This window comes from Arvicanthis niloticus, chromosome 4 (assembly GCF_011762505.2).
Source record: "Arvicanthis niloticus isolate mArvNil1 chromosome 4, mArvNil1.pat.X, whole genome shotgun sequence".
Lineage (NCBI taxonomy): Eukaryota > Metazoa > Chordata > Mammalia > Rodentia > Muridae > Arvicanthis > Arvicanthis niloticus.
Genome location: NC_047661.1, coordinates 6370888 through 6392982, shown reverse-complemented (window position 1 = coordinate 6392982; position 22095 = coordinate 6370888). Strand labels below are relative to the sequence as shown.

Sequence of the window (22095 nt, the reverse complement as noted above, 5' to 3'; positions counted from 1 at the left end):
ATACACCGGAATATCTATGTCAGTGTATTAGATAAATATGAAGCCAATTCTGTAAGCTTCTTTTTATGCTGGCAATAGAAATGCTAGTCTCAAAAAGAAGTTAACACCTGAAGTTCCGACAGCACCAAGGTCTGGGTGCGCCCCCTGCGCCAGCTTGCTCTCAGAGTCTGGAGCCGGCATCTGCTTAACTACTACCTCTGTATATGGAACAAGCTCCCAACAGTTTCTAGAGGGGAAGTAATTCTTTTCTCAGGTCAACTGCCTCTCCTGAGCTGTAACTATCACAGGACAAGAACATTAGAGTAGCCAGGACTCCTACTTCCAGTTGCAGTGCCCACTGTTGCTGGTCCTGGTGAGAGTTCTCAGCAGGCAGGGACTGCTGCTCTCTTCTGGGTCAAGATGCAGTGACAGAAAGCTGCACATTATTAGCTCCTTGTATATCCTAGAAACTTCAGCAGTTAGCCTAGCTGGCACACTTGGAAACTCAATCCCTCCCCTTCAAACCTTCCAGTGCAAAAACATTTGGCGCTGTCTTCTCATATATCTTTGGATTCAGCTCTCACTTAAAACTTTTCCCCCATAAACTCACGCTTAAAACCTAACAAGGCCCTTTCTCACAGACTGGATGTCATGTTGGTTTAATTTAAATCATAGGCATGTACCTGAACGATTCTCAACCTCTACCAAATTTCTCAAAAGATTTCCTGTCGTGCCCACAAGATGATGGCTGTGGCCACCACTCCTATTTCTAGGCTCAGCATTACAACCCTGCGAACAGCAAGCTATAAAAGCATGCAGTTCCCCCTTGGCTGTCTCCTGTGAGGTTTGCCTGATTCTGTTCAACTTCAGTAAATTCTTTTTCATGTGCCCAAGAAAGATTTCCAAAAGTCTTATTCCCCGCTTGATCGCTATTTCCAATTCCCTTAACAGACACCCCCACTTCTGACTTGGAAAGGATAAGAGGATTATCGGGAAGAAACAACACACAGTCTTCTGCCTCTGCACTTCTGAGTAATAATACCACAGTCTCCAACCTCCTCCCATTCGAGTTCCTTCTGTCTACTCACATGAGCAGACCCCAAAGCAGCATCAGCCCCCACTCCTAATAAAGTTTCTACTAATCCCTTTTCCTCGGGAATCACCTAGCTCATGTTTTAAGCTCTAGATATGTGTGTATTGCCAAACTGCGGCCCAAGAATTGCCCTTTTTTTTTTTCTTGAGGTGTTGTTTCACTAAGTTACTCAAGTTAGTCTTGAACTCACTCTGTATCTATCCCAGGCTGGCCTTGAACTCATGGTCTTCCTGCCTCAGATTTCCAAGTAGCTGTAATTAAGGACCCATGTCATCAGGCCTGGCTTCTTCACTTTTTCCCTTGTTTATAAATGTTCTTCTTTTCCCTTGCATTTTAACACTTCTTCATTCTTGCAAAAAGGTCACTCTCCAATGTGCATTCCCTTTTCAACTCTCTATAACGTGATTTCTATTTTCAGTTCTCCTGTGGACATCCTCTCCCTTCTATGACACCCTGGATGAAATCCCACAGGCTTATTTTTATCTGTCTTATACTTGACCCTGTTGTAATATTTGACAACTGCTTTTTTTTTCCTCCTCTAGGCATCCTGAATGTCGTTTTGTTCTTTTCTGGGCTTGGCTTGAGAGCCTAGAACAGGAAAGGAAGGCACAAGGCATATGAGGAGCTCTTGCAGCCAAGTTTAGCTAAAGCAGTGTTTCCTGCCGAGTGGCCAGTGCACTGTGAGTGAAATGGAGACTGAAAAAAAAAAAAAAAAAAACCATCAAATAACCCAGAGTCCAGGAACTGAGATTTGGGAGCGGACATATCCAAAATAGTTTGTATTCATTACCCTTAAACCAGATTAGGGCTAGCTCTCATAAGGGACCAAGAACAGCCTGGCAATCTTGTGTCACTGTAGTTCTCTGTGTCTGTCATTTGCCCATGGTCTTGATATTTTTCAACATCTATGGCTATAAACCATGTGGGAAGAGGTACTATACAGGAGACTCAAATGATGGTCCTGGTCTTAGAGTTTCTGGTTCTGTAGATCTGGAGTTTCTGTGTGGTTGTAGAAGTTACACATCTGATTCACCTATGTGTTAATGTTAGAGAATCATTGCTTTTTTAGTTTGGGAAATTCAGTTTGTTGTGTTTATCTTATGATTTTATAAGAATGTATAAGATTTAATAGGAATTTATCTTATGATTTATATTTATAGCTTGTTTAACCTGTTAGGAGAATTGATGTCTTGTTTTTGTCTTATAAAGGATCTAATGACATATTTAATCTGAAAGCCATAGCTCATTCCCACATTCCCACTTCAGATTCCATATCACATCCTGGACTGCTCTTACAACCTCATCTCTTCCACCCACAATGTGCACATATCGCCTCTAATGTGATCACAGTGGTGCAAACACACTTGTGACTTTGGAGCCCCATTTTTGCTTAGAGTACCCCCACATCCTATTCACCTATTCTTACTTCCTGCAGTCTCTCTTTAACTTGTATACTTTTTCAGTTCAGCTGTCCACCTTAACTTGTAAGTGGACAGCTCAAATAATTAATCCTGAAGGAAAACCAACCCCACATAGAGAAATAGAATGAGCCCTCCTCTCTATGGAGAGTGAGACAGAAAAGAGGTTCTGGTACATGGCCTCTGTTTGCTAGTGTGAGACCTGGTGCTCCAGTAGTCTTCTTGACTCTCTTAATCTTGTATCTGTTTCATTTTGGATCATCTTAGCCTATATTTGAGGTCTGTGAAGTGTTTCTTCTGCATCCTCAGATCTCCCATTGAGCCCTTCTACTAAAATTTTCAATGAAGTCATTGAATTTTCTATCCCAGGATTTCTGTTTGACTCTTTTGGTGATTTTGTTTCTTTATTGACATTCTTTATTTGATGATTCATTGATCCCACACTTTCCTTTTGTTCTTTAGACACCATTTTCTTTAGCCTTGGTAAACTTGAATGAGCCGATTTAATGTTTTCATTTGTGTTGTTATATCCTAAGATTTAAAAACATTTTAATTTACTCTTTGAAAATCTCATGCATATACATAATGTATTTTGAACACAGCCACGACGACTACCTACCTTGAAATCCCCAGGGCCCTCCACTGAAACCTTTCTCTTTCCCAGTCTCATGTCCTCTGTGGTTTTGTTGTTTTTGATGTTGTTGTTGTTGTCATCGCCATGGCTATTATTTTATACTGAGTCTACTTAGTGCTGACATATGAGCCTGGTGTGAGAGCATCCAGTGGGGCATGGGCAACCACTTAGTAGCCACAAAGAAAAGTGAATTCCTACCTCAGCAGTCATCAAGTGGCAATAGCTCCTGGGCTTGGGAGAGAGCTTAAGAAAGCTTTCTCTCATCCACAAGTGTTGACTGGCTTGACTTTTTTCAAATTCTGGGCAAGAAACTATGGCATTCATGAGTTTATGTGAGCAGCAAGCATGGCATATCTAGAAGACAGTATTTCACAGCTCTAAGTCACAGCTGTCCCGTGTCACAGCTCTCCCATGTCACAGCTCTATGTCACAACTCTCCTATGTCACAGCTCTATGTCACAGCTCTCCCATGTCACACCTTTCCTATGTCACAGCTCTCCTCCCCATCCCCTGGCTGAGTTTTTCCTGTGTACACACCCTGCTCTTATAATTTATTTTGAAAACTGAAGATATCCGTCTGGATATTTGCAGCAGCTCAACAAACCATGCTCTCTCCTTCTCCGTGATATTTGTTGTTACTGTTATTGGTTAAAGTCACTTTTCTGAACTAATTTGTAAAGTTTGTGTGCATAGATGTACTAATCAGGTAAAAGATTAGATATGGAATTCTTTTCATACCTGGAACTAGAAATTTTGCAGTCCTTGCAGATGGTCTGGTGTGCGTTAGACACGCCATGGACACTCATCTAGACAGTTTACATCTCTGCCTATCCTGCTTGCTCAGAGCTTGAAATCAGCCTCAAGTGAGAGCTCAAGGCCTTCATAGATCTTTTCTAAGTGTGAGCACAACTTAGGCATGGGAGTGGCTTCTGGTTAATGGAGACCATGACTTGATACAACTTTTCAGAGCCTTATTCCTTAGCCTACTTCATTCTCTACATTTTCTCCCATGATTCTTAGTGAAGCCACCATTTGTTCCAGCTGTCTCCATTGCCCAGGAACGCAGTCACATCAGTTGCCTACAAATATTTCCACCACCATCATGTTTCGTTCTCTTAACTCTTTAACCAGATTTGGTGGGTTCTAATAAGTCCTTCAGTCATTAGACAAATCAACCAAGAATATTAACCATGTGCTAGGACCTGCTCCACAGCTCTGAAACTGGACAGCTACTTGGTGAGCCTTTCTAAGCCTCAGTTTGTTCATGTTAGCATGCAGGAAAAGAAGACATAAGGACAAACTAGAATGGTTAATGGGAGTCACAGAGCACAGTGCTTGGCATACCATGAATGAGCTTTCATCAAATGCTGGTATTCGTGACTGACTGGCTGTGGGTGCATCTTCAGGCTTTTCTGACTACTCTCAATATAAACTGGCCTTTACTGTATGAAAATTAAAGTTGTATTCATTTTTATGGGGAAACTATCTCTAACCTCGAGGGTAGATTTCTATCTTTGTTATATACTCTCTTTCCTTCAAAGCTCTTGACTAATAGTAAAAAATCTACTCTTTTTCCCAGTATTCAATTATGATTATCAGTTATAATTCCTGTAATATTTTCTCTATCATCTAGCAAAGTGTGTAGAACAGAGATGAATGATGGGAAGCATTTGGTTTTAATTAATGTGATCTTGGTTCTTCTCTGCTAATTACCACAGCCTCCCTTTTGTTTGCCATTGAGTGTGCAGATACAGAGTTCCTTCTGTTTAAAGACCTTACTGTGCAAAAACAAATTTAGCACGACACATATTCCATAATGAGCAAAATCTGGTGTGAAATCAGTGAGACCATGATGAGAGGAAAAGATATGGAGGGTTCACACTGATGAAAAATTAAATACGCCCCCCCCCCAGTATAACATAAACAAGCGTGTGATAAGGAGTCAATACTGAGTGAATGGAAATGTCATTGGCTGTACCGACGTCAGTGCTCAGGAAGTCAGGTTGGTGCTCCGTAAAGAGTCAAGAGGATGAGGCAGATGAAGATGCTCAGGAGGAGGGAGGTCACAACAGCCTGGAAGACATCTCCAACACGGCCTTCTCAGTGGAAGGTTTTAGAACTCAGGAAACAAATTAGTGCCTGATGGAGATTAATTTCAATTAATCTTGTGAGCTTGAATCATCACTCTGCCCTGTAAATATTTACAATTCTCCCATTAGCTATGCATTCCCCTGACAGTAACTCTTTATTCATAAGCAGCCTCCCCTTTTACCTGTAATTGCTCATAAAGATGGGCAAAAACAGCACAAATTGGGGTTGCCACAGAAATGATATTCTTCCTGCTCCTTGTGAAACTAGCAATTTCCTCATTTTGGTTCACTCAGGAGACTCATTATTTCAAATTCTGGGTAATTTGTCCAGAAAGTTCCATGTAGCAGTGAATGAAATAGGAACAGTGTTTGAATTATCTGCTGCTTTGTCAACAGTTGGCCCATAAAGCACAGGAACTTAAGTGATGATATGTAGGGTGTATAAGACAAATTTCCCCTAATTTGGTGGTCCCCCAAGGAGCTAAGAAAGAGCTAAATTTTTCTGTAATTTCAAATCCATGGACTTACATTTTGTTAGGCTCTTGTCAAGGAACGCCATAGACATGTATTGTTTTTAATTTCTTTCTTATTTCTGTATATTTTTAAAGTATAAATATTGGTGTAAATAAAAACTAATATTTATGGCTGTAGAAGTGGATCAGCGGTTAAGAACACTTACTGCTCTTGCAGAAGACCTGGGTTGGCTTCACAGAAGCCACGTGGCTCACAACCACCTATAACTTGAGTTCCAAGAGATCCAGTGCCCTCTTCTGAGGGTATGCACATGGTGCACTTACATACACACACATGTACACAAACGATTTAAACATTTTAAATTAACATTTATGCAACCTATAAGATTTTGATGCTTTTTTTGTTTGAGAAAAGGTCTAGAAATCACTTCGTAATTTGGGCTGCCCTTGAATTCGAAGCATTCTTTCTACCTCCTATTGCCAAATAGTAGGATTACAGGTGTAAGCCACACCACATCAGCATGTGAGGCTTTGCACATTTAAAACTTACAGTCTCTAAATTGGCTCTGTGTCCTTTTCCTTATCCTTTGTTTGCATCTCACTTGAAGGTCTGGGGTCACAGAAATTGTACTGTGTCCCTAACAGAAGACAAGGCCTTTCCCTGTCCATCTGCCTCCGTCTGCATTTGTTGGGCCCATTGACTATATCTCATTCAGCAAGATGATTAAATAGATCATTTGAGAAATGGTTCTGAAGAGCTAAAAATAAAGACACAATCAAGGAAAGAGCAGCCAGAAGCAAACAATCAAAATATACTTGCTGATCACTTCCCTTTCTCTTTCTGCGAATGTTAGCATGGGGGTGGGGCTGGGAGCACAGTGGGAGAGGCAGTATCTGCCCTTAAGAGTGGTGATGGAGTGGGAACTACAGAAAGGAAAAAAGTGAATCAGGTGCCTGATGGGACAGGACAGCCAGGCATGCTACATTTATAAAGTGCTCTGCTTCATAGAAAAGGGATCTAATGAGCACCTCATAGCCAGGTAAGGGAGGTCTAGTCTGCTCTTTTTCTCTCTATTTCCATTTTCTTTCTTTTCTTCAATTGAGTTCTAACTCCTTTTGCTTAGTAATTCCTTCAAATAAATGAGAAGCTTAATTATTTTAACTTAGTGTGAAAAAGCTATGAAATATGCAATGTATGTGATTTTCACAATACTATGAGCACTATATCGTGCTAAAATAAAACAGTTGTAATGCTCACTTATTCATTAATTCATTCATTCAGCAACTATGCTTATATGCTAATTGGTGTCAATAAAAAGACTTTAATCACACTCACAATGTGTTTTGAGCAGCAGTAAATGGCAAATTTACCCAATTCAAGTTACTCAGTTGCCTTGCTGTAGAACTGTGTAGTTAGATAACATCTTTAAGTCATTGCACACATTCTTGTCATTCACTACTAGAAATTTAACACATCAGGGCACATCTGGAAAACCAATGCAACAGCCTTGAGAAAGGAATCTAACCCATCACCCATTGGGATTTCCATCAAATGAGAACATGTTGACCGTTTGGGAGAGCGTTGAAGATGTCTACCTGAATGCATGTAACTAAAATCTGGAAAAGAATCCATCTGAATGAAAGAACAAGGCATGATGACCTTGACCTAGGAACACAGACTCATCTATCAGAGAGAACTGGGATTCTGCTAATAGTCCCATAGAATAATGACAACTGGCCCTTAAGGGAGCTCAACAGAACACAAGAAGAGGAGGACATCAACCTTCATACCTCCAGGTGTCACAACCCACCACCAGAGATTAAAGGCTCAAGTCTCAACAGTGCATGAGACTTCTAGGTCAGAGTAGTCAGAAGACTTTTAATACTAGTGTGGCTATTAGGGAGCAGCTGCACCTGCCTGTCATGAATGGGTAATTCAGGAGAGATGCAGGGTAAGACCGTCATCCTAGCTACCTGGAAGCCAGTATTCTGCTAACAGCCTTCATGAATTGGTCATGGTGTCTGTTCACAGCAGTAAAACCCTGACTAAGACAGAAGTTTGTACTAGGAGCTAGGGTATTACTGTGACAAGCCTGATTATGCTTTTGAAGGATGTGGATTCTGGGACTTTGGAATTGGAAAGTCATGGGATGCTTTAAGTAGAGCTTAAGGGGCTATCCTAGTAGGAATATGGAAGACATTGTTATTGAGAGTGATTTGAATTGTGTGGACCTGGCCCAAGAGGTTTCAGTGGAGAATTTCAATATGTGGCCTAGAGACCGTTTTTTGTGGTATTTTGGTGAAGAATGTGTTTGCTTTTTGTCGTTCTCTGACTAGTCTGCCTGAGGCTAAGGTGAAGAGACTCAGAATAATTGCACTGACAAAGGAAGTCTCAGAAACACCCATCATAGACTTTGTTCCCTTGTTAAGTCTCATGAACATTTTAAACAAGCATAGAAAGCTGAGAAAGGAAAAATATAAAGTATATAGTTCAAGTTCTAAAGGGGCACCAGGAAGTGACATGGAGCTGAATCCTATGTTCAAGGATAAATTAACCTTGGGGTAAGACCCCACCCAGCTAAACTTAGGTCCAGGCATGGTAGTACAAGTCTTTAATCCCAGAAGTCAAAGACAAGCAGATCTTTGAGTTCAAGGCCAGCCTAGAACAGAGCAAGTTCTAGGTGAAGAAATCTTAAATCCAGGCTTAGTGGACCATACCTTTAGTCCCAGTGCTTAGGAGATAGGCATGCAGTTCTCTGAGTTTAAAGTCAGTCTACAGAGTAAGTTCTATAACAGCCAAGCTTAGGCAGTGAAGGAATTGGTAAACAGAAAGCTGGTAATAGTGCAATATAGCAAGGGGCCATGTTCCAGCCCCAGCAAGCCGCAGGATTCTGCAGCTTTGGCCACGTGGCTCTGGCTTTAGAGTCCAGAATAGAAGGGACTTCTGGGACAATTGATGCTGGTTAGCTGGAGCCTAGAAATTAGTGGTGATTAAGAAGACACCAGCATCAATGAGGTGAAATCTTCTGAGAAGTGCTTTCTGAGAGCATAAAGAAGCTGTGTTCCAGAGGTAGCCATGGTTGTTCCTCATGCTGCAGCTGTATTTGGTAATGTGTAAGAGTCACCCAGGTGGTACTGATTTTGAAGCATGAAGGGGTCATGAAGAGCATCTTATGCTTAGCACTGGGAGAGGCCATGGAAGGCCATTGGTGAAGGTGCAGCCTCAGTTGCAGTTGACAGCTCAGGACTGTAGGAGTCATGCAAAAGAGTTGTGGCATGGCATCATAAGGAGAGTTTATGAGAGGCTATTGTTGAAACCTAGTTGCAGAGGAAGACCCGAGTGTATTGGAGATGCCAGTACCATGGGATCATCACACCAAGAACAGCAGCAACAGTGGAGTGGATCAACGTGAGCTTAGAGTACTACAGAGGACAGAGCAGGAGAAGTAACGCCAGCCCTTTGTAGGAGCCAAGAAGATCATGTGTGGATCCCAGGAATTGAAGATGCCAGAGCTGTGGACTATCTGCTGAGGAAAGCTGCTAACAGGGAGTAGAACTAGTCCAGGAGAAAGAAGTTTGTTGCAGTCAACCAAGATGAAAAAGCAGTTGGAAATCTGAAGACTGCTTTGACATTAGAACTGGAGATGCAGACTTTGGAGTTTGCCCATCTGGTTTCCTGTCTTGCTTTGGGGATTACAGTTAAGTGATTGGATGAATCTCAGAAGAGACTTTGAACTTTGGACTTTTAACATTGTTGAGATTGCTATAGAGTATGAAGACTTTTGAGGTTGGACTAAATGTATTTTGCATTATGCTATTTTTAGGTGTGTACCCCCATAGACTCATATGTTTGGACAAGCCTATGGGGGCCAGGGAGTGGAATGTGGTGATTTGTATATGCTTGGGCCAGGCACTATAGGAGGTGTGGCCTTGTTGGAGGAAGTGTGTCACCGTGGTGTGGATTTTAAGACCTTTGTCCTAGCTGCTTGGAAGCCAGAATTCTCTCAGAAGCCTTCAGATGAAGATGTAGAACTCTCAGTTCCTCCTGCACCATGCCTGCCTGGATGCTCCCATGTTCCTGCCGTGATGATAATGAACTGAAGCTCTAAACCTGTAAGCCAGCCCCAATTAAATGTTGTTCTTATGAGAATTGCCTTGGTCATGGTGTCTGTTCACAGCAGTAAAACCCTAAGACACTCAAGTTCTTAAATTAATTGAAAGGGTAGGTGAAAATCTCCAAGTCCCTCATTTCAAGTCCCTATTATCTCTTTAGTTGTCTACCCACCTCATATTTAACTACATCTCTCCCTCTTCCTTCACCAGCTTCATTCAGGAGCTTCCTAAGAACCTTGTTGACTCAGAGAAACTAAGTTAGGAAGGCAAAACATGCTAATGTAAAGTTATAACAACTGACAGGAACAGCCTTCGACTTTCTGGAACCTGAGCATTTTAATAGAGCCTTCTCCCAACAATACATTAAGTAGGGCGTAAGACTTCTACGCTTGGAATAACAAGAAAAGACATTGTTCGTCTCCTGCAAACACCGGTAAGGATGAAATGACTTTGCCCAACAGCAAGAAGAATGGATTAAATGACCTCAGATGCTAATGTGTTCGGAATAAGAGCTGAAGTGCTGAAGACAGTTTATTCCTTACTGAGAGTGCCAGGAGAGATGCTATGAGTTTCATCCTACGATAGGTCACTTTAGATACAGACTGAACATTCGCCTTGTGTGAGCTGGATACGTGGTGTTTGAACAGTAGAAGCAAATGGGTGACTAATTTTAGAATGAGAAGGAAGATGAGGATATTTGCTCAGTTCCCATTGTGCTTTTTCACAAAGCATTTCATGTACTCTGAGAAAATGGTCTCATTCTTTCTACAAAATCCCAACAAGGCATGTGCTTAAGTAGCTTATAGACTGACACACTAAAAGCCTTCCTAGTGTCACCTTTCCCCCACTGTCCTTTGAGGTAGTTGGGAACTCTACTAGAACAGTTACTTAATGAAGCATAGTTGAATTTCAGAAATTCAAAGGAAATGACATTTCACAGACCCTGTGATGGATTTATCTACAGACATCAGAGAGATTCATGTGGTCTTTGAAGCAGCTACTTATGGTAATTCTCTAAAGGCATAAAGGACTAAAGGTGCCAAAAATCTCCTTCCCAACTTTGTACACCCCTCTTAAAGGACATTTCTCCTTTTCCTGTTGATACATGTCCCTGTTTATTGGCACTGGCTATCTGGAATTTCAAATCCTTCATCAGAATCAGCCAGCACTGAATAAGCAAATGGTTTATTTGGATAATGTGGATTTTTGTTTCAGAGATTTGTGATCAGAACACACATAACTGTGAAGAGAATAGAAACCAAGATTACTTTATTTCTTCCACTTCCTTCTGTGGCAATGCAGTTTCCCCCTATGAGAAGCTCAAATACTATTTAAAAAGACAGCCTTGAAGAGTAAGCACCTAATTAGTTACCTTTTTTTTTTTTTTTTTTTTGCTGTTGTGAGAAAATAAATACCTGACAAATAGTAACTTAAGAGAGCAAGAGTTCATTTTGGCTTACAACTTGCTAGGACACCATCAATTCTGGCAGGGAATGAATGCATTATGGCAGGAGTATGAGGTGGTTGGTTACATTGCACCTGCACCCAGGAATCAGTGAGTGGACAGGAAGTAGAGCAGGACTACATAACCTCAAGGACCACCTCCTCCACCTGGGCTCCACTTTCTAGAAGTTCTATGACCTCCCAAAACAATGTCACTAGCTGAGGACCAACTTTTTCAAACATAAAATCTATGGGGCATATTTCACACTAAAACCATGACTGTCAACAGAAAGTTAATGAACTCATGGTACACTGTACCATGGCAGTAAAGTGAAAAAGTAAGACCCTTTCCGGGCTGGTCATTGCTGGGTTATATTGTTAAAATGCGATGAATGAAATGGGATGGATAGTGTATTCAAACTGTTTAAGAAAAGAAACATGTCTTGGCTACTGACAATCAACCTTATGTTGAGGATTAAGTCTTTTTCTTATTTTCTTTTCTTTTTCTTTTTGTTATTGTTTGTTTGTTTGTTTCCGTTTTCTATTTCTTCCACCATTTTCTATTTTTTGTCTTCCTGAGGGTTATCTGAGCATTTTTAAAGGATTGCTCTATTTTATTTGTAGGTTGTTACATAGATTTTTAGTCATTTGAGGTAGGTGTCTTCAAATGGTCTGTGTATATATTGGTACCAGTGTCTTCTGATTTTAGTAAAGTGTATAAATCTCACTACCATCAGGGCAATCAAGTATCATGTGGTGATACAACTTTGGGTCCAGCAGTTCATCCTTTAGGAGGCCCATGTGGAAGGTAATCTTATTTTACCCAGATCTCAACTTTCTCCATTGTTCTTTCATTGCATGACATCATTTTGTAATTACCTGTATTTTGAAAAGCTTCTTGACGTACTTATTTTTCATTTTTGTGTGTGCTTATATATGTGGCATAGGTTGTGTGTATGTGTGGGTGTTCACAATTGTGTAGGTACACACAAGTTTATGGCATTCTGTAAGAATAGACCTACTATTGCCAAATTCTTCTGGATGTCTTTTGTCTGTGTATTTCTTAACTTCCTTAACTACCCCTGATAGCTGAATACAATTTTATGAGATGCCATATTTGCAGTTCTCTCTCAGCACTTGAAAGATGCTGTGCCCACTTCTTTGCAGATTCTGTTGCTTCAGGTCTGTCACTCAGATGGCTGTTGCCCAGTAAGTACAATGGTGTTTTTTTGTTGTTGTTTTTGTTTTTTGTTTTGTTTTGCTTTGTACTTTCAAGACTTTTTCTTGGTTTTTAGTTTTTTTTAAAGTTTAATGGTGTTGTGTTTGGGTTATATTTCTTTGCTAGTCTATTTGGATTCACTTGGGTTCTTATATCTGTAGTTTTGTATTTTTGCTAAATTTGGGTAGATTTCACTCATTAATTCTCCAAATACTCTTTCAGTCCATTTCTTCTTCTGAGACTCCAGTGCCATTGATTTCTAAAATTGGGTTGTTTTTAATTTATTGTCTCTCTTGTTCATACTGGATAAATTTTACTGGTTCATCCTGAACTCCAGTGATTCTTTTCTGACTCCTTCTCTCTGCTACTGAGCTCAACCTGTTAGCATGGTTTCTGTTACATCCACTTGGTTCTTTTGCTAGGAGCTTTCTTTCCTGTGATTTTTTTTTTTTTTTTTTTTTTTTTTTTTTTTTTTCAACTTCATTTGTCTGTGTTGAGTCCTTTCCCACACCACTTGGTTTTACTTTCAATACTCAGCAGACAATTCCAGTATCTGTCTCCTGTCAGTATGGGAGTCAGCTGATGACCTTTCTCATTCCAGTTGTGACTTTCTTAGTTATTTTTTATGATAGGTGATTTCAAACTTATCTGCATACCTTGACTGGAGATATTTCGTATCTATTTTTTATTATAACAAATAGTCACCTACTTAGGTTTAACATGTAGGTCTCAGTTTACTTTGGCACATGGTTCCAATAAGCACCTGATTTTCAGAGCCTCTATAGTTCTGTTTTGATGGTGCTATTTTAATTTACTAGTATGTCTTTTATGTGCCTTTCCTCTATAACATTTAAATTTTTATTTTATGTGTATGTGTGTTCTGCATGCATGTGTGTCTGTGTACTAGTAGTATGCCTGTTGTGGGCACTGAGGCAGGAAGAGGGCATTGAGTCCACAGGAACTAGAGTTATAACCAGTTGTGAACTCCCATGTGGATGCTGGAAACTGGACCTGAGTCTTCCGGAAGAGCAGACAGTGCTCTTAATTGCTGAGCTATCTCTCCATCCTCACAGGAGCCTTTCAGCATTCTTTATAGTACCCAGGGAACTGAGAGGGACTGCATTTTGGCTGAGTGCTTTTGGGTAGGGTAAAGTAATCTCCAACCTCCTCTGACAAAATTGGGCTTCCAGGACTGGGTGCTTGCTGTTGAATCCATCTTACCAGATGGAATCTCTGACAGATGGAGTCAGAGTGGGAAGGGGGAGGCTCAATCTATAGACCTGAAAGTGTGTCCCCTGTCCTTATTGTTAAGGACTTTTCAATTGACAATCTTTCTGTTATGCAGGACTTGTGTGATACGTTGTTCAAGTTGGGGGAAGATTAAGATCACCTGGGTTGGTTCTGCTGGAAGACTGGGTGACAACTGGGAAAACTTCCTTTCTGTGTTATATTCTGGTGGGTGGGGAGTGGAAGAGTCGTGAGATGTTTTATGGCTTTTCTCCTTTGGTCCTGAGGTCACTGGCCCCTCCACCCTTTTCTAGCTCTCAGATTCCTCCTTAGTTGCCTCTTGTGTCATTCTCAAGAATTTCAGCCAAATGTTATCAGGAGGTACAGTGAGAGATAAGTCTACTCCATCTTGCCCAGTCTGGAAGTTCTATCTGCTCATGAGCTTTCTTTAGAAAAGTTTGCAAAAAAATTAATAACATTGTTTCCCCTGAGGAGATTACTTGGAACATGTATGTATTCAAATGAATATATTATCAGAAAAATTTGAATAAAGATAAAAGAAGAAACTTTCTAACTCAATCTTGTTTTCAAGAGGACAAGCAAAAGATCATAACAGAGGTCATGAATGGTCAGTAATTTTTATCACATTTCTCTGACCTGAGGTCAAACAACATATGGCTCAACAGTCAATAATTTTATTACATCTCATTGGGTTTAAGCTCACTATGTTGTCACTGTTTCAATGCAGATCTCTGAATATAGGAATAATATTCTCAGTGGATTTTCAGCCTGCTCCTGCATTTTGAATAACTTGCAGAATACAAATGTCTAATTTAGGTAGAAGTAGATGCTCTGGGTAGCATGCTAGTGCCCTAATCAGCTGAAAAATAATATTTGTATGACATTAAAACAAAATTAATGGCAAGACACTGATTACATGAAAAGATTTTATGTTGTGATTATTAAACTTGCAAGCAGCACGGCATAATTAATGCTGTAATTAGGATATGACCTGAAATCTCAGCCTCCAAAATTAATAAAGGCAATTAAAAGTCACATTTGTAAATTGAGCTTTAAGAATGGCAAGGAAGTTTGATATAGCTTTTTTACTCCTCATTTTGGAGGACATTTTTATTGTTCTAAGCATAAAATGCAATTATTCTGATTTCCATCCCCAAGAACCTCACAACAGTGGTCTGAAGCTGTAGGAAAAGTTCAGAAATGTTCCAACCAGGTTGTTCATCAATTGTGGGTTGAGCTACTCCTAGGCACACTTGTGAAGCTCTGGTGCCGAATAAATAGTAAATCCTTCTTTGTCCCCAGCACTCCAGGTGAAATATACGTTAGAAGATCTTCTTTGGCCTTAAGCAGCTTCCATCATTTTCAAACAACTGGACCAATGGCAGCCTGAAGGACTGTCACTTGGATAAGCTTCTTGGGGCCACATCAGCTCCCATAGTTTATCACATGGCTCAAGGCAAAAGAAGGTCTCATTGTTGGTAAAATTAGAGACTTCAATAAATATTGGTGGGCTGCTAACTTCACAAAACCAAGTCTGAAATACTGCCTCATCCCTTATACCAAAATAAACCCTGGAAGGATCAAAGAGCTAATGCCAACGCAAATCATAAATGTACTGAAAGAAGAAGGAAGCTGATAAGTTTATAATATGGTAATTGAGAGAGGTTTTGTAGACATGACAAGTAGGGACAAAGACATTACAGAAATTATTAACAATTTGTCTATTTCGAAAATTTTAAATTCCGTACATTAAAAAAAGAACTATAAGCTTTTTTTTTAAAAAGCAATTCAAGATGGAACCAAGTACATACTAATTAAAATTATCATGTTTTGATTCATTTTGTCTTATAAAAGTACAGCTTTACTCTTCTATTAGGAAACAATGGGAAACACACACTGTGATTTATGTACAGGATGTTAAGCATAGAAAGAAACTAAAATAACTTCCATGTTAAATAACAAATGCTTGTAAAATGATTAAATACATTGAGAATAACCATAGGCTACAAGCAGGAAAACAGGATATTTATTTATTTATTTATTTATTTATTTATTTTTTAAAGATTTATTTATTTTATTTATATGAATATTCTGTAGCTGTCTTCAGACATACTGGAAGAAGGCATCAGATCTCATTAGAGATGGTTGTGAGCCATCATGTGGTTGCTGGGATTTGAACTCAGGACCTCTGGAAGAGCAGTTAGTGCTCTTAACCACTGAGCCATCTCTCCAGCCCCCAAAACAGGATATTTAATAACATGGAGATGTTTTCATTCCAGTACTTAGGAGAAAGATGAGTGGAAACTAAAGACAAAGTCAATTTAATCCTTTACTGCTTTATCTACACAGCAAAGGATGAAGGAAACAAACTCTCCATAAAAATTAGGTAAAATTAAAGATGTGTATTAACTTCATTTTTGATAGTTTAAAATTAGCAAGGTATGTTATACTCGATATATATTTTTGATCCTTAGGATTTTAAGTAAAATGATATTTCAGTTTTTCTATACAGAAACTATTAGTAGCAAGTCAGTTACAAAAAGAGCAAAACCAAAGGCCAGGGTGACATTTGTGACAAACCTTTATACCAGACCTAGTGATGGCATGTCACATGGGTTAAAGTTCAACTACTGATTTGCTTAGGTTTCCTTTCTACTCCTTGCTAATGACTCCCTCTTCCTGGACTAGAGTATTAACTTCCCTTTCCTCAGGCTGGGTATCATACAGCAATTCTTTCAGAAATCACTGCTATGCCTATCTATTCTGAACTGTTGATACTACACAGTAGGAAACATGGGTCCAGAAATCAGATCACCTGGTCTTGGCAAGAAGCTTATGTCTTTAATTTGGTACCACTTGCCAGTCACCAGAAACCACCAACAGTAGCACAGGAACTGTCCCCACTGAACTTCCATGGTACCTGTAGGTTTTCTTAATTTCTTCACATGATGCTCCCTTATTCAGACCAAGAATTTCATACAGACTTTCTCCTGATGTTGACATAGTCCGCTGTCTTTGGTTAGGTCCGTTACATGCCATTTCTCAGTCTGCAAAACCAGAGATGGAAAAATAGCCATGAAGATTCTCTACTTTGGATCCTACCCCCTGGGAGGGAAGAAAGTTCATTTTTAATACTTGTTTTAAAAAGACAAGCATTAGTACCTTGGTGTGCTAGGTACAATATGAGGAAAGAAAATACCAAGAGCTAAAAGTGGTTTTCAGTCAGATTGCAGGAAGCCACACGAATAGGACATGACTTGACACAACTATTTCAGAAGGATTGTGAATCAACTCTCATAGGTTAAAACTAAATGTGTTTTGTTTCATTTGTGTGTCTTTTATTTTTGTATATTTTCCAAGTGTACCTAGCTATGGAAAGAATCATCCATGTGATTCCTTCTTTACTGACCGGTGAGATAGATCAGCAGGTAATGGTGTTTGCCAGGATTCCACATGATGAAAGGAAAGAACCCAGTCAACAAGTTGTCCTTGTTGTACACATATGTGTTTTCTTGTACACACATACACACAAACATACATATGTATATACATACACACACTAAATAAATAAATGTTTAAAAAAAGAAAATACTAGATTCTAAACCAATGAGATAAGACACTTCAGGAAGGCGTTGGGTGATAGGACAGTTAGTTGAAAGGTGCTGAGACACACAGAAGGGTGACTCAGCCAAAGCACACTACACACAGCTCCAGGACAGTAGGTCTGCAATGTGGAGTTGGAGAACTTTCATTAGAGCCTGGTGATTCTAATGAAAAGAGGAGTCTCACAGCCCCACCCACAGTCAAGCCCACAGTCCTCACAAAATTCAAAGCCAGTTGTAGTTTTCTTTGAGACCTCCAGTGGCTTCCTCCAGCAGTGGAGGGAAAACCCATGTCACACCCTGCCCTTGGCTCAGAGCTCTATGCACAGACACAATCTTGGGGGGACCTACTGTTTAAAAGGGAGCTACCCTGAGGTTGTGAACACAGGGATAAGTCAGAGAGACTGAAGTCCACCATACAGCCCCAATGCATACATACATAGAGGAGGCAGTTACAGGAAGCAGAAAGGCCAGACACTGAAAAGCAGGTGGCGGAAGACTTGGCTCAGGAAGTGAAGAGAACAAGAGGATGCTTTGCCATCAGCAGGACCCAACCTGATCTTCTATCTGAAAGCTTAGGAGTTAGACTGACCCATCTTTGGAAAGATATGAGAACATGGCTGGGTCAAAGATGCACAGTTAATGTGGCTGGTAGAATCTCCTGGTGCACAAGGAAAGACAGGAAATGAACACAGTTCTGAAGATACCTGACACCAGAATGAGTTTGGCACCAGCATAAACCATACAACAGACAAGGCTGCGTATATCCAATGGATCATTCCTTGCTTGCATCTACCTGGCAGCCTCCAACCTCAGAGGACCCCATAGAACATTGCTACAATACCCCCCTCCACTGCAGTATTTCTCTGTTGCTTTCACTGGACTTTTAGCAGGGTTTCTACCTTATCTCTCTTTTTAAAGGGGAGACTTTCAAATTTTTGTCATTTCATCTGATTTTGTTGAAGCATGTCTATTAGTTACTTTTCTTATTGTGTAAGAAAATAAATGATAAAAGTCACTTGAGGGAGGCAGAGCCGTTTAAACTCACAGAGATTATAGTCTGTCATAACAATGAACTCACGGCAGCAGGAGTGTGAAGCAGCCAGTCCATGCCACACACAGTTAGGGATCAGAGAACGGTAACTGCTAATATTTAGCGTACTTTCTCCTTTTCATTTAGTCTAGGAACCCAGTCCACAGAAAAGTGTTGCCAATGCTCAAAATTGGTCTGAACTCCCTTCTATACACACCCAGAAATTTGTTTCTTAGATATTCTCAATCCTCTCTGCTTGGTCATAATAATAGCCATCACATGGTATGATCCTTTTATTTCCTTTTTTTTTAATGCCCACCTCTTTCCTTTTTACCATACCGTTAGTGATATTTTGGATTTATCTTCTTAAAGGTTTTATATATGACTTGCATTCTTACATTAATTTTGCTTATGAATTTTTCCATTATTGAAAAATTTTTAAGTTCTTGAATTTTCCTCTTCCTCTCTATAACATTCTTCTTTACCCTTCTTCTTTTCCCTTTATTTCTGCTTTTCCCTCCCTCTTTAACCCATTCAGCTAGTATTTCTACATTTACCCTAAATAATCTGTACCACATACTCTGCCTGATTTTTACTATTTGCTATTTTACTGGTATATGACCAGTCGTTAATCAATTTTAAACTTTTTTTAGTTTGATGTTCCTGCTGTAATAGCAGGTTTCCCCCTGTGGATGAGACTGGGATTAAGCACTCAAAAGCAAGCTACTCACTAAGATGCTCCAATTAAACTGGAAGAGACGGCAAAACCAACAGATGCACAAACTAACACAGAAATGCAAAAAGTGTAACAGGGCAAGGCAATATGACTCTTAAAATGCCAAATGAATAATTCGTATGCTTACTTATAAAAACAACCAACAGTATAAAAGAATATACAAACAATGAAGGAAGGAAGGAAATTCCAGTCCTGAGGGATAGAACCAGAAATGTAGATGAAAGCATCAGCAAAATGGATAAGAAATGCAAACTGGAAAATTGAAGTGGGGGAGGGGGTGAAAAGAAAGAAAATGTGGACATTGAAAACAATGAATCAAACAGAAAACACAGGAAAATGTGTCACCAATAGACTTGATCAAACAGAAGAAATCAAACCAGGGATGTGGAAAAGGTAGAGGGAATACTACATTCAAATATCAAATGAAAATTAGCATGGCTACAAGTTTCAAATTCTATTGAATGTAAATAGGAGACTATATCTATCCTAGATCATGGTATAAAGGAAGCTGAGATATTTTTTAAAACTAAAGGCATAGAAAATTTGATGAAATCACAGAGATTTCCTCAAGTCTAGGGAAAGAAATGAATATCAAAGCAAAGTTTAAAAATAGGCATGACTGGAGAACCTCTCCATAATACGCTATACTCAAAATGCCATTGAAACGAATAACATTAAAAGGTGTAAGAAAAAAAATGCAAACTCACAAAAGTTAATGTGTCTAAAAGATATCATACTTCTCCAAAAAAAAAAAAAAGTCATCCAAAGCCAGGATATTAGAAAAGTGTATATTTCAAGCCACAAAGGCCAGTAATTTCAAACCAAGATGGTTATGCCCAGAAAAATTATCTTTTAAAATTTGATAGAAAAATAAGAATATTTCAACATGAACACAAAATGAAACACTGTGGGAAATTACTTAAAGGATTTCTAACACATGCAAGGAAGAAAAACAGTCTCAAGAAAGCATGGCAAAGAATTATTGAGAGAAATGTCTGGAGAAAGAAAGCTGGAAACGAATCATGTTGAAAACAGAAAATCAATAAAACCTCAATGTAAATAAGGGGAGAAAGAGAATTTAACCATCAAGAAGCAAATGACAAGAAAAAAAATGTTGACTAGAATATAGGGAAATATATATATTTCCCTATATAGAATATAGGGAAAGAGGTGCCCTCATAAGGGATAGTGGGTCTATAAAGTGATACAGGCACTATGGAAAGCAATGTAGAATTTACTTAAAACACTAAAAGCAGAAGTTCCATATGATCCAGTTACATCATGCCTGGATACATACCCAGAGGAATCTAAGTGTAAAAATACACAGATGTTAAAACACCTGGCACTGTCTATAGCAGCTGAGATCTGTCTAGAGCCATTCATCAACAGATGAATGGATAAAGAAAATGTGGCAAAAACATATGCTGTTTCCCTCAGTCATAAAGAAAAATGGAAATTTCATGTGCAGGGGAATGGATAGAACTGGAGATTGTTTCAGCAAAATAAGTTACATGCACAGAGACAATGATTGCCTATGTTCAATTGCATGCACAGTCAAGGTTTAAGTATAGATAGGGGGCCCATGATGGAATCATAGGAATCAGTCTAGTGCAAAGGGAAAGAAACAAGAATTATGGAGGAGGAGAAGACAAAATCTTTCAAAATTTTTTTTCAAATGGAATCTATATTTAATTATTTACACATACATTTATATGGAATGGCATATGTATCTTGATCATGCTAGCCATTTTTGTCCTGGGAATACTTTTATTCCTGTCCATCATGTTAAAGCTTGTCTTTAAATACATCAACATGTTGGCAGCCAAAGTATATGGCTTGAACCTGAAAATAGACTCCCAGACAGAGTTATTAGACTAACAGGCTGGCAAGCTAAAAAAGATTCTGCACAGAGCCTTACCAACCTAAGACAGAAGTGCATTGATTTGGATAATGCATATTCCTTGACAGGTAAGGAAGGCATTCTTGGCAGAATGACCTAAGACAGGCTCCGTCTTGTTAATAAAATAAAAAAGGGGTAGAGGTGGAGAGCCTTTGAGTCTGCTTGGCAAGAAGCTGACATGGGCCAAGGACAAGAAAATGGGCTCCTTGGCAGGTATAGGACATTGGCCAAGGACAAGGAAGTAGGCTTTAGGCAGGAATCTGACATTAGGCTAGAACAAAGAAGTAATTTCAGGCAGGAATCTAAATCTTAGGCTAGAACAAGGAAGTAATTTCAAACAGGAATCTAAATTTTAGGCTAGAACAAGGAAGTAGGCTTCAGGCATAAAATGACTTTGGGCTAGGACAGGGAAGTAGGCTCAGATACTTTGGTCATCCTGATAAGTCCTTAGAAACAGTGATCACAGGAGTGTTCACGTAATTGGGTTTAATGCCTTGCTTTTTCTTTGTCTATTTGTGTTTATTGTCTTGCTTGTTTCTTGACTATTTGCATCTATTGTATTTCTAGATCCTCAACCTAGAACTGACCTTAATACACGCATATAATTAAAATGGTATAAAAGCAAAAAGGAGGAGCAGGATGGGATAGGGAGTTCTAGGGAGGGGAAATGGGGAAAGGGGATGACATCTGAAATGTAAATAAATAAAAAGTAGATGAAGCACTATTTAGAGGAGGAAACAAAACTGCAAGAAGAGAAAGGTCTGATGGAAGTAATGGGGAATATAAAGTACAGACAGTGATACAGTGTACAGACACGAGGAAATGGCATGTCGAAACTCCCTAACGTGTACACTAAGTAAATACTAACTAAAAACCATTATGGAGAATCAGAAAAAAAATAATAAAAAATAAGTTCATGCGAAATAAAAGATGGAAATTTATCTCTTTATCGTACACCACACACACACATACACACACACACACACACAATGAACCAATGTGAATGAATGGATGTACTAGGGCTAAAAAGATCATTTCAGGGCTTTGCAGACAGTCTAAACAATCCCCAGTGACTATGGTAGCATCTGTGGGGAGTTGAGTTAAGCCTTGGGTG

General features: G+C 39.4%; 1 protein-coding gene across 10 annotated transcripts in view; it reads right to left on the bottom strand.

Moving 5' to 3' along the window:
* The window catches only part of Dnajc5b (DnaJ heat shock protein family (Hsp40) member C5 beta), a 101270-nt gene that overhangs the window by 34183 nt on the left and 44992 nt on the right, over window positions 1-22095 (bottom strand). For all 10 annotated transcript variants that reach the window (XM_076932174.1, XM_076932177.1, XM_076932173.1 and 7 more), the window contains one exon: window positions 16631-16757. In XM_076932174.1, coding sequence (XP_076788289.1) covers window positions 16631-16749 — 119 coding nt within the window. In that variant the 5' untranslated portion in view covers window positions 16750-16757. The remainder of the gene's footprint in view (window positions 1-16630; window positions 16758-22095) is intronic.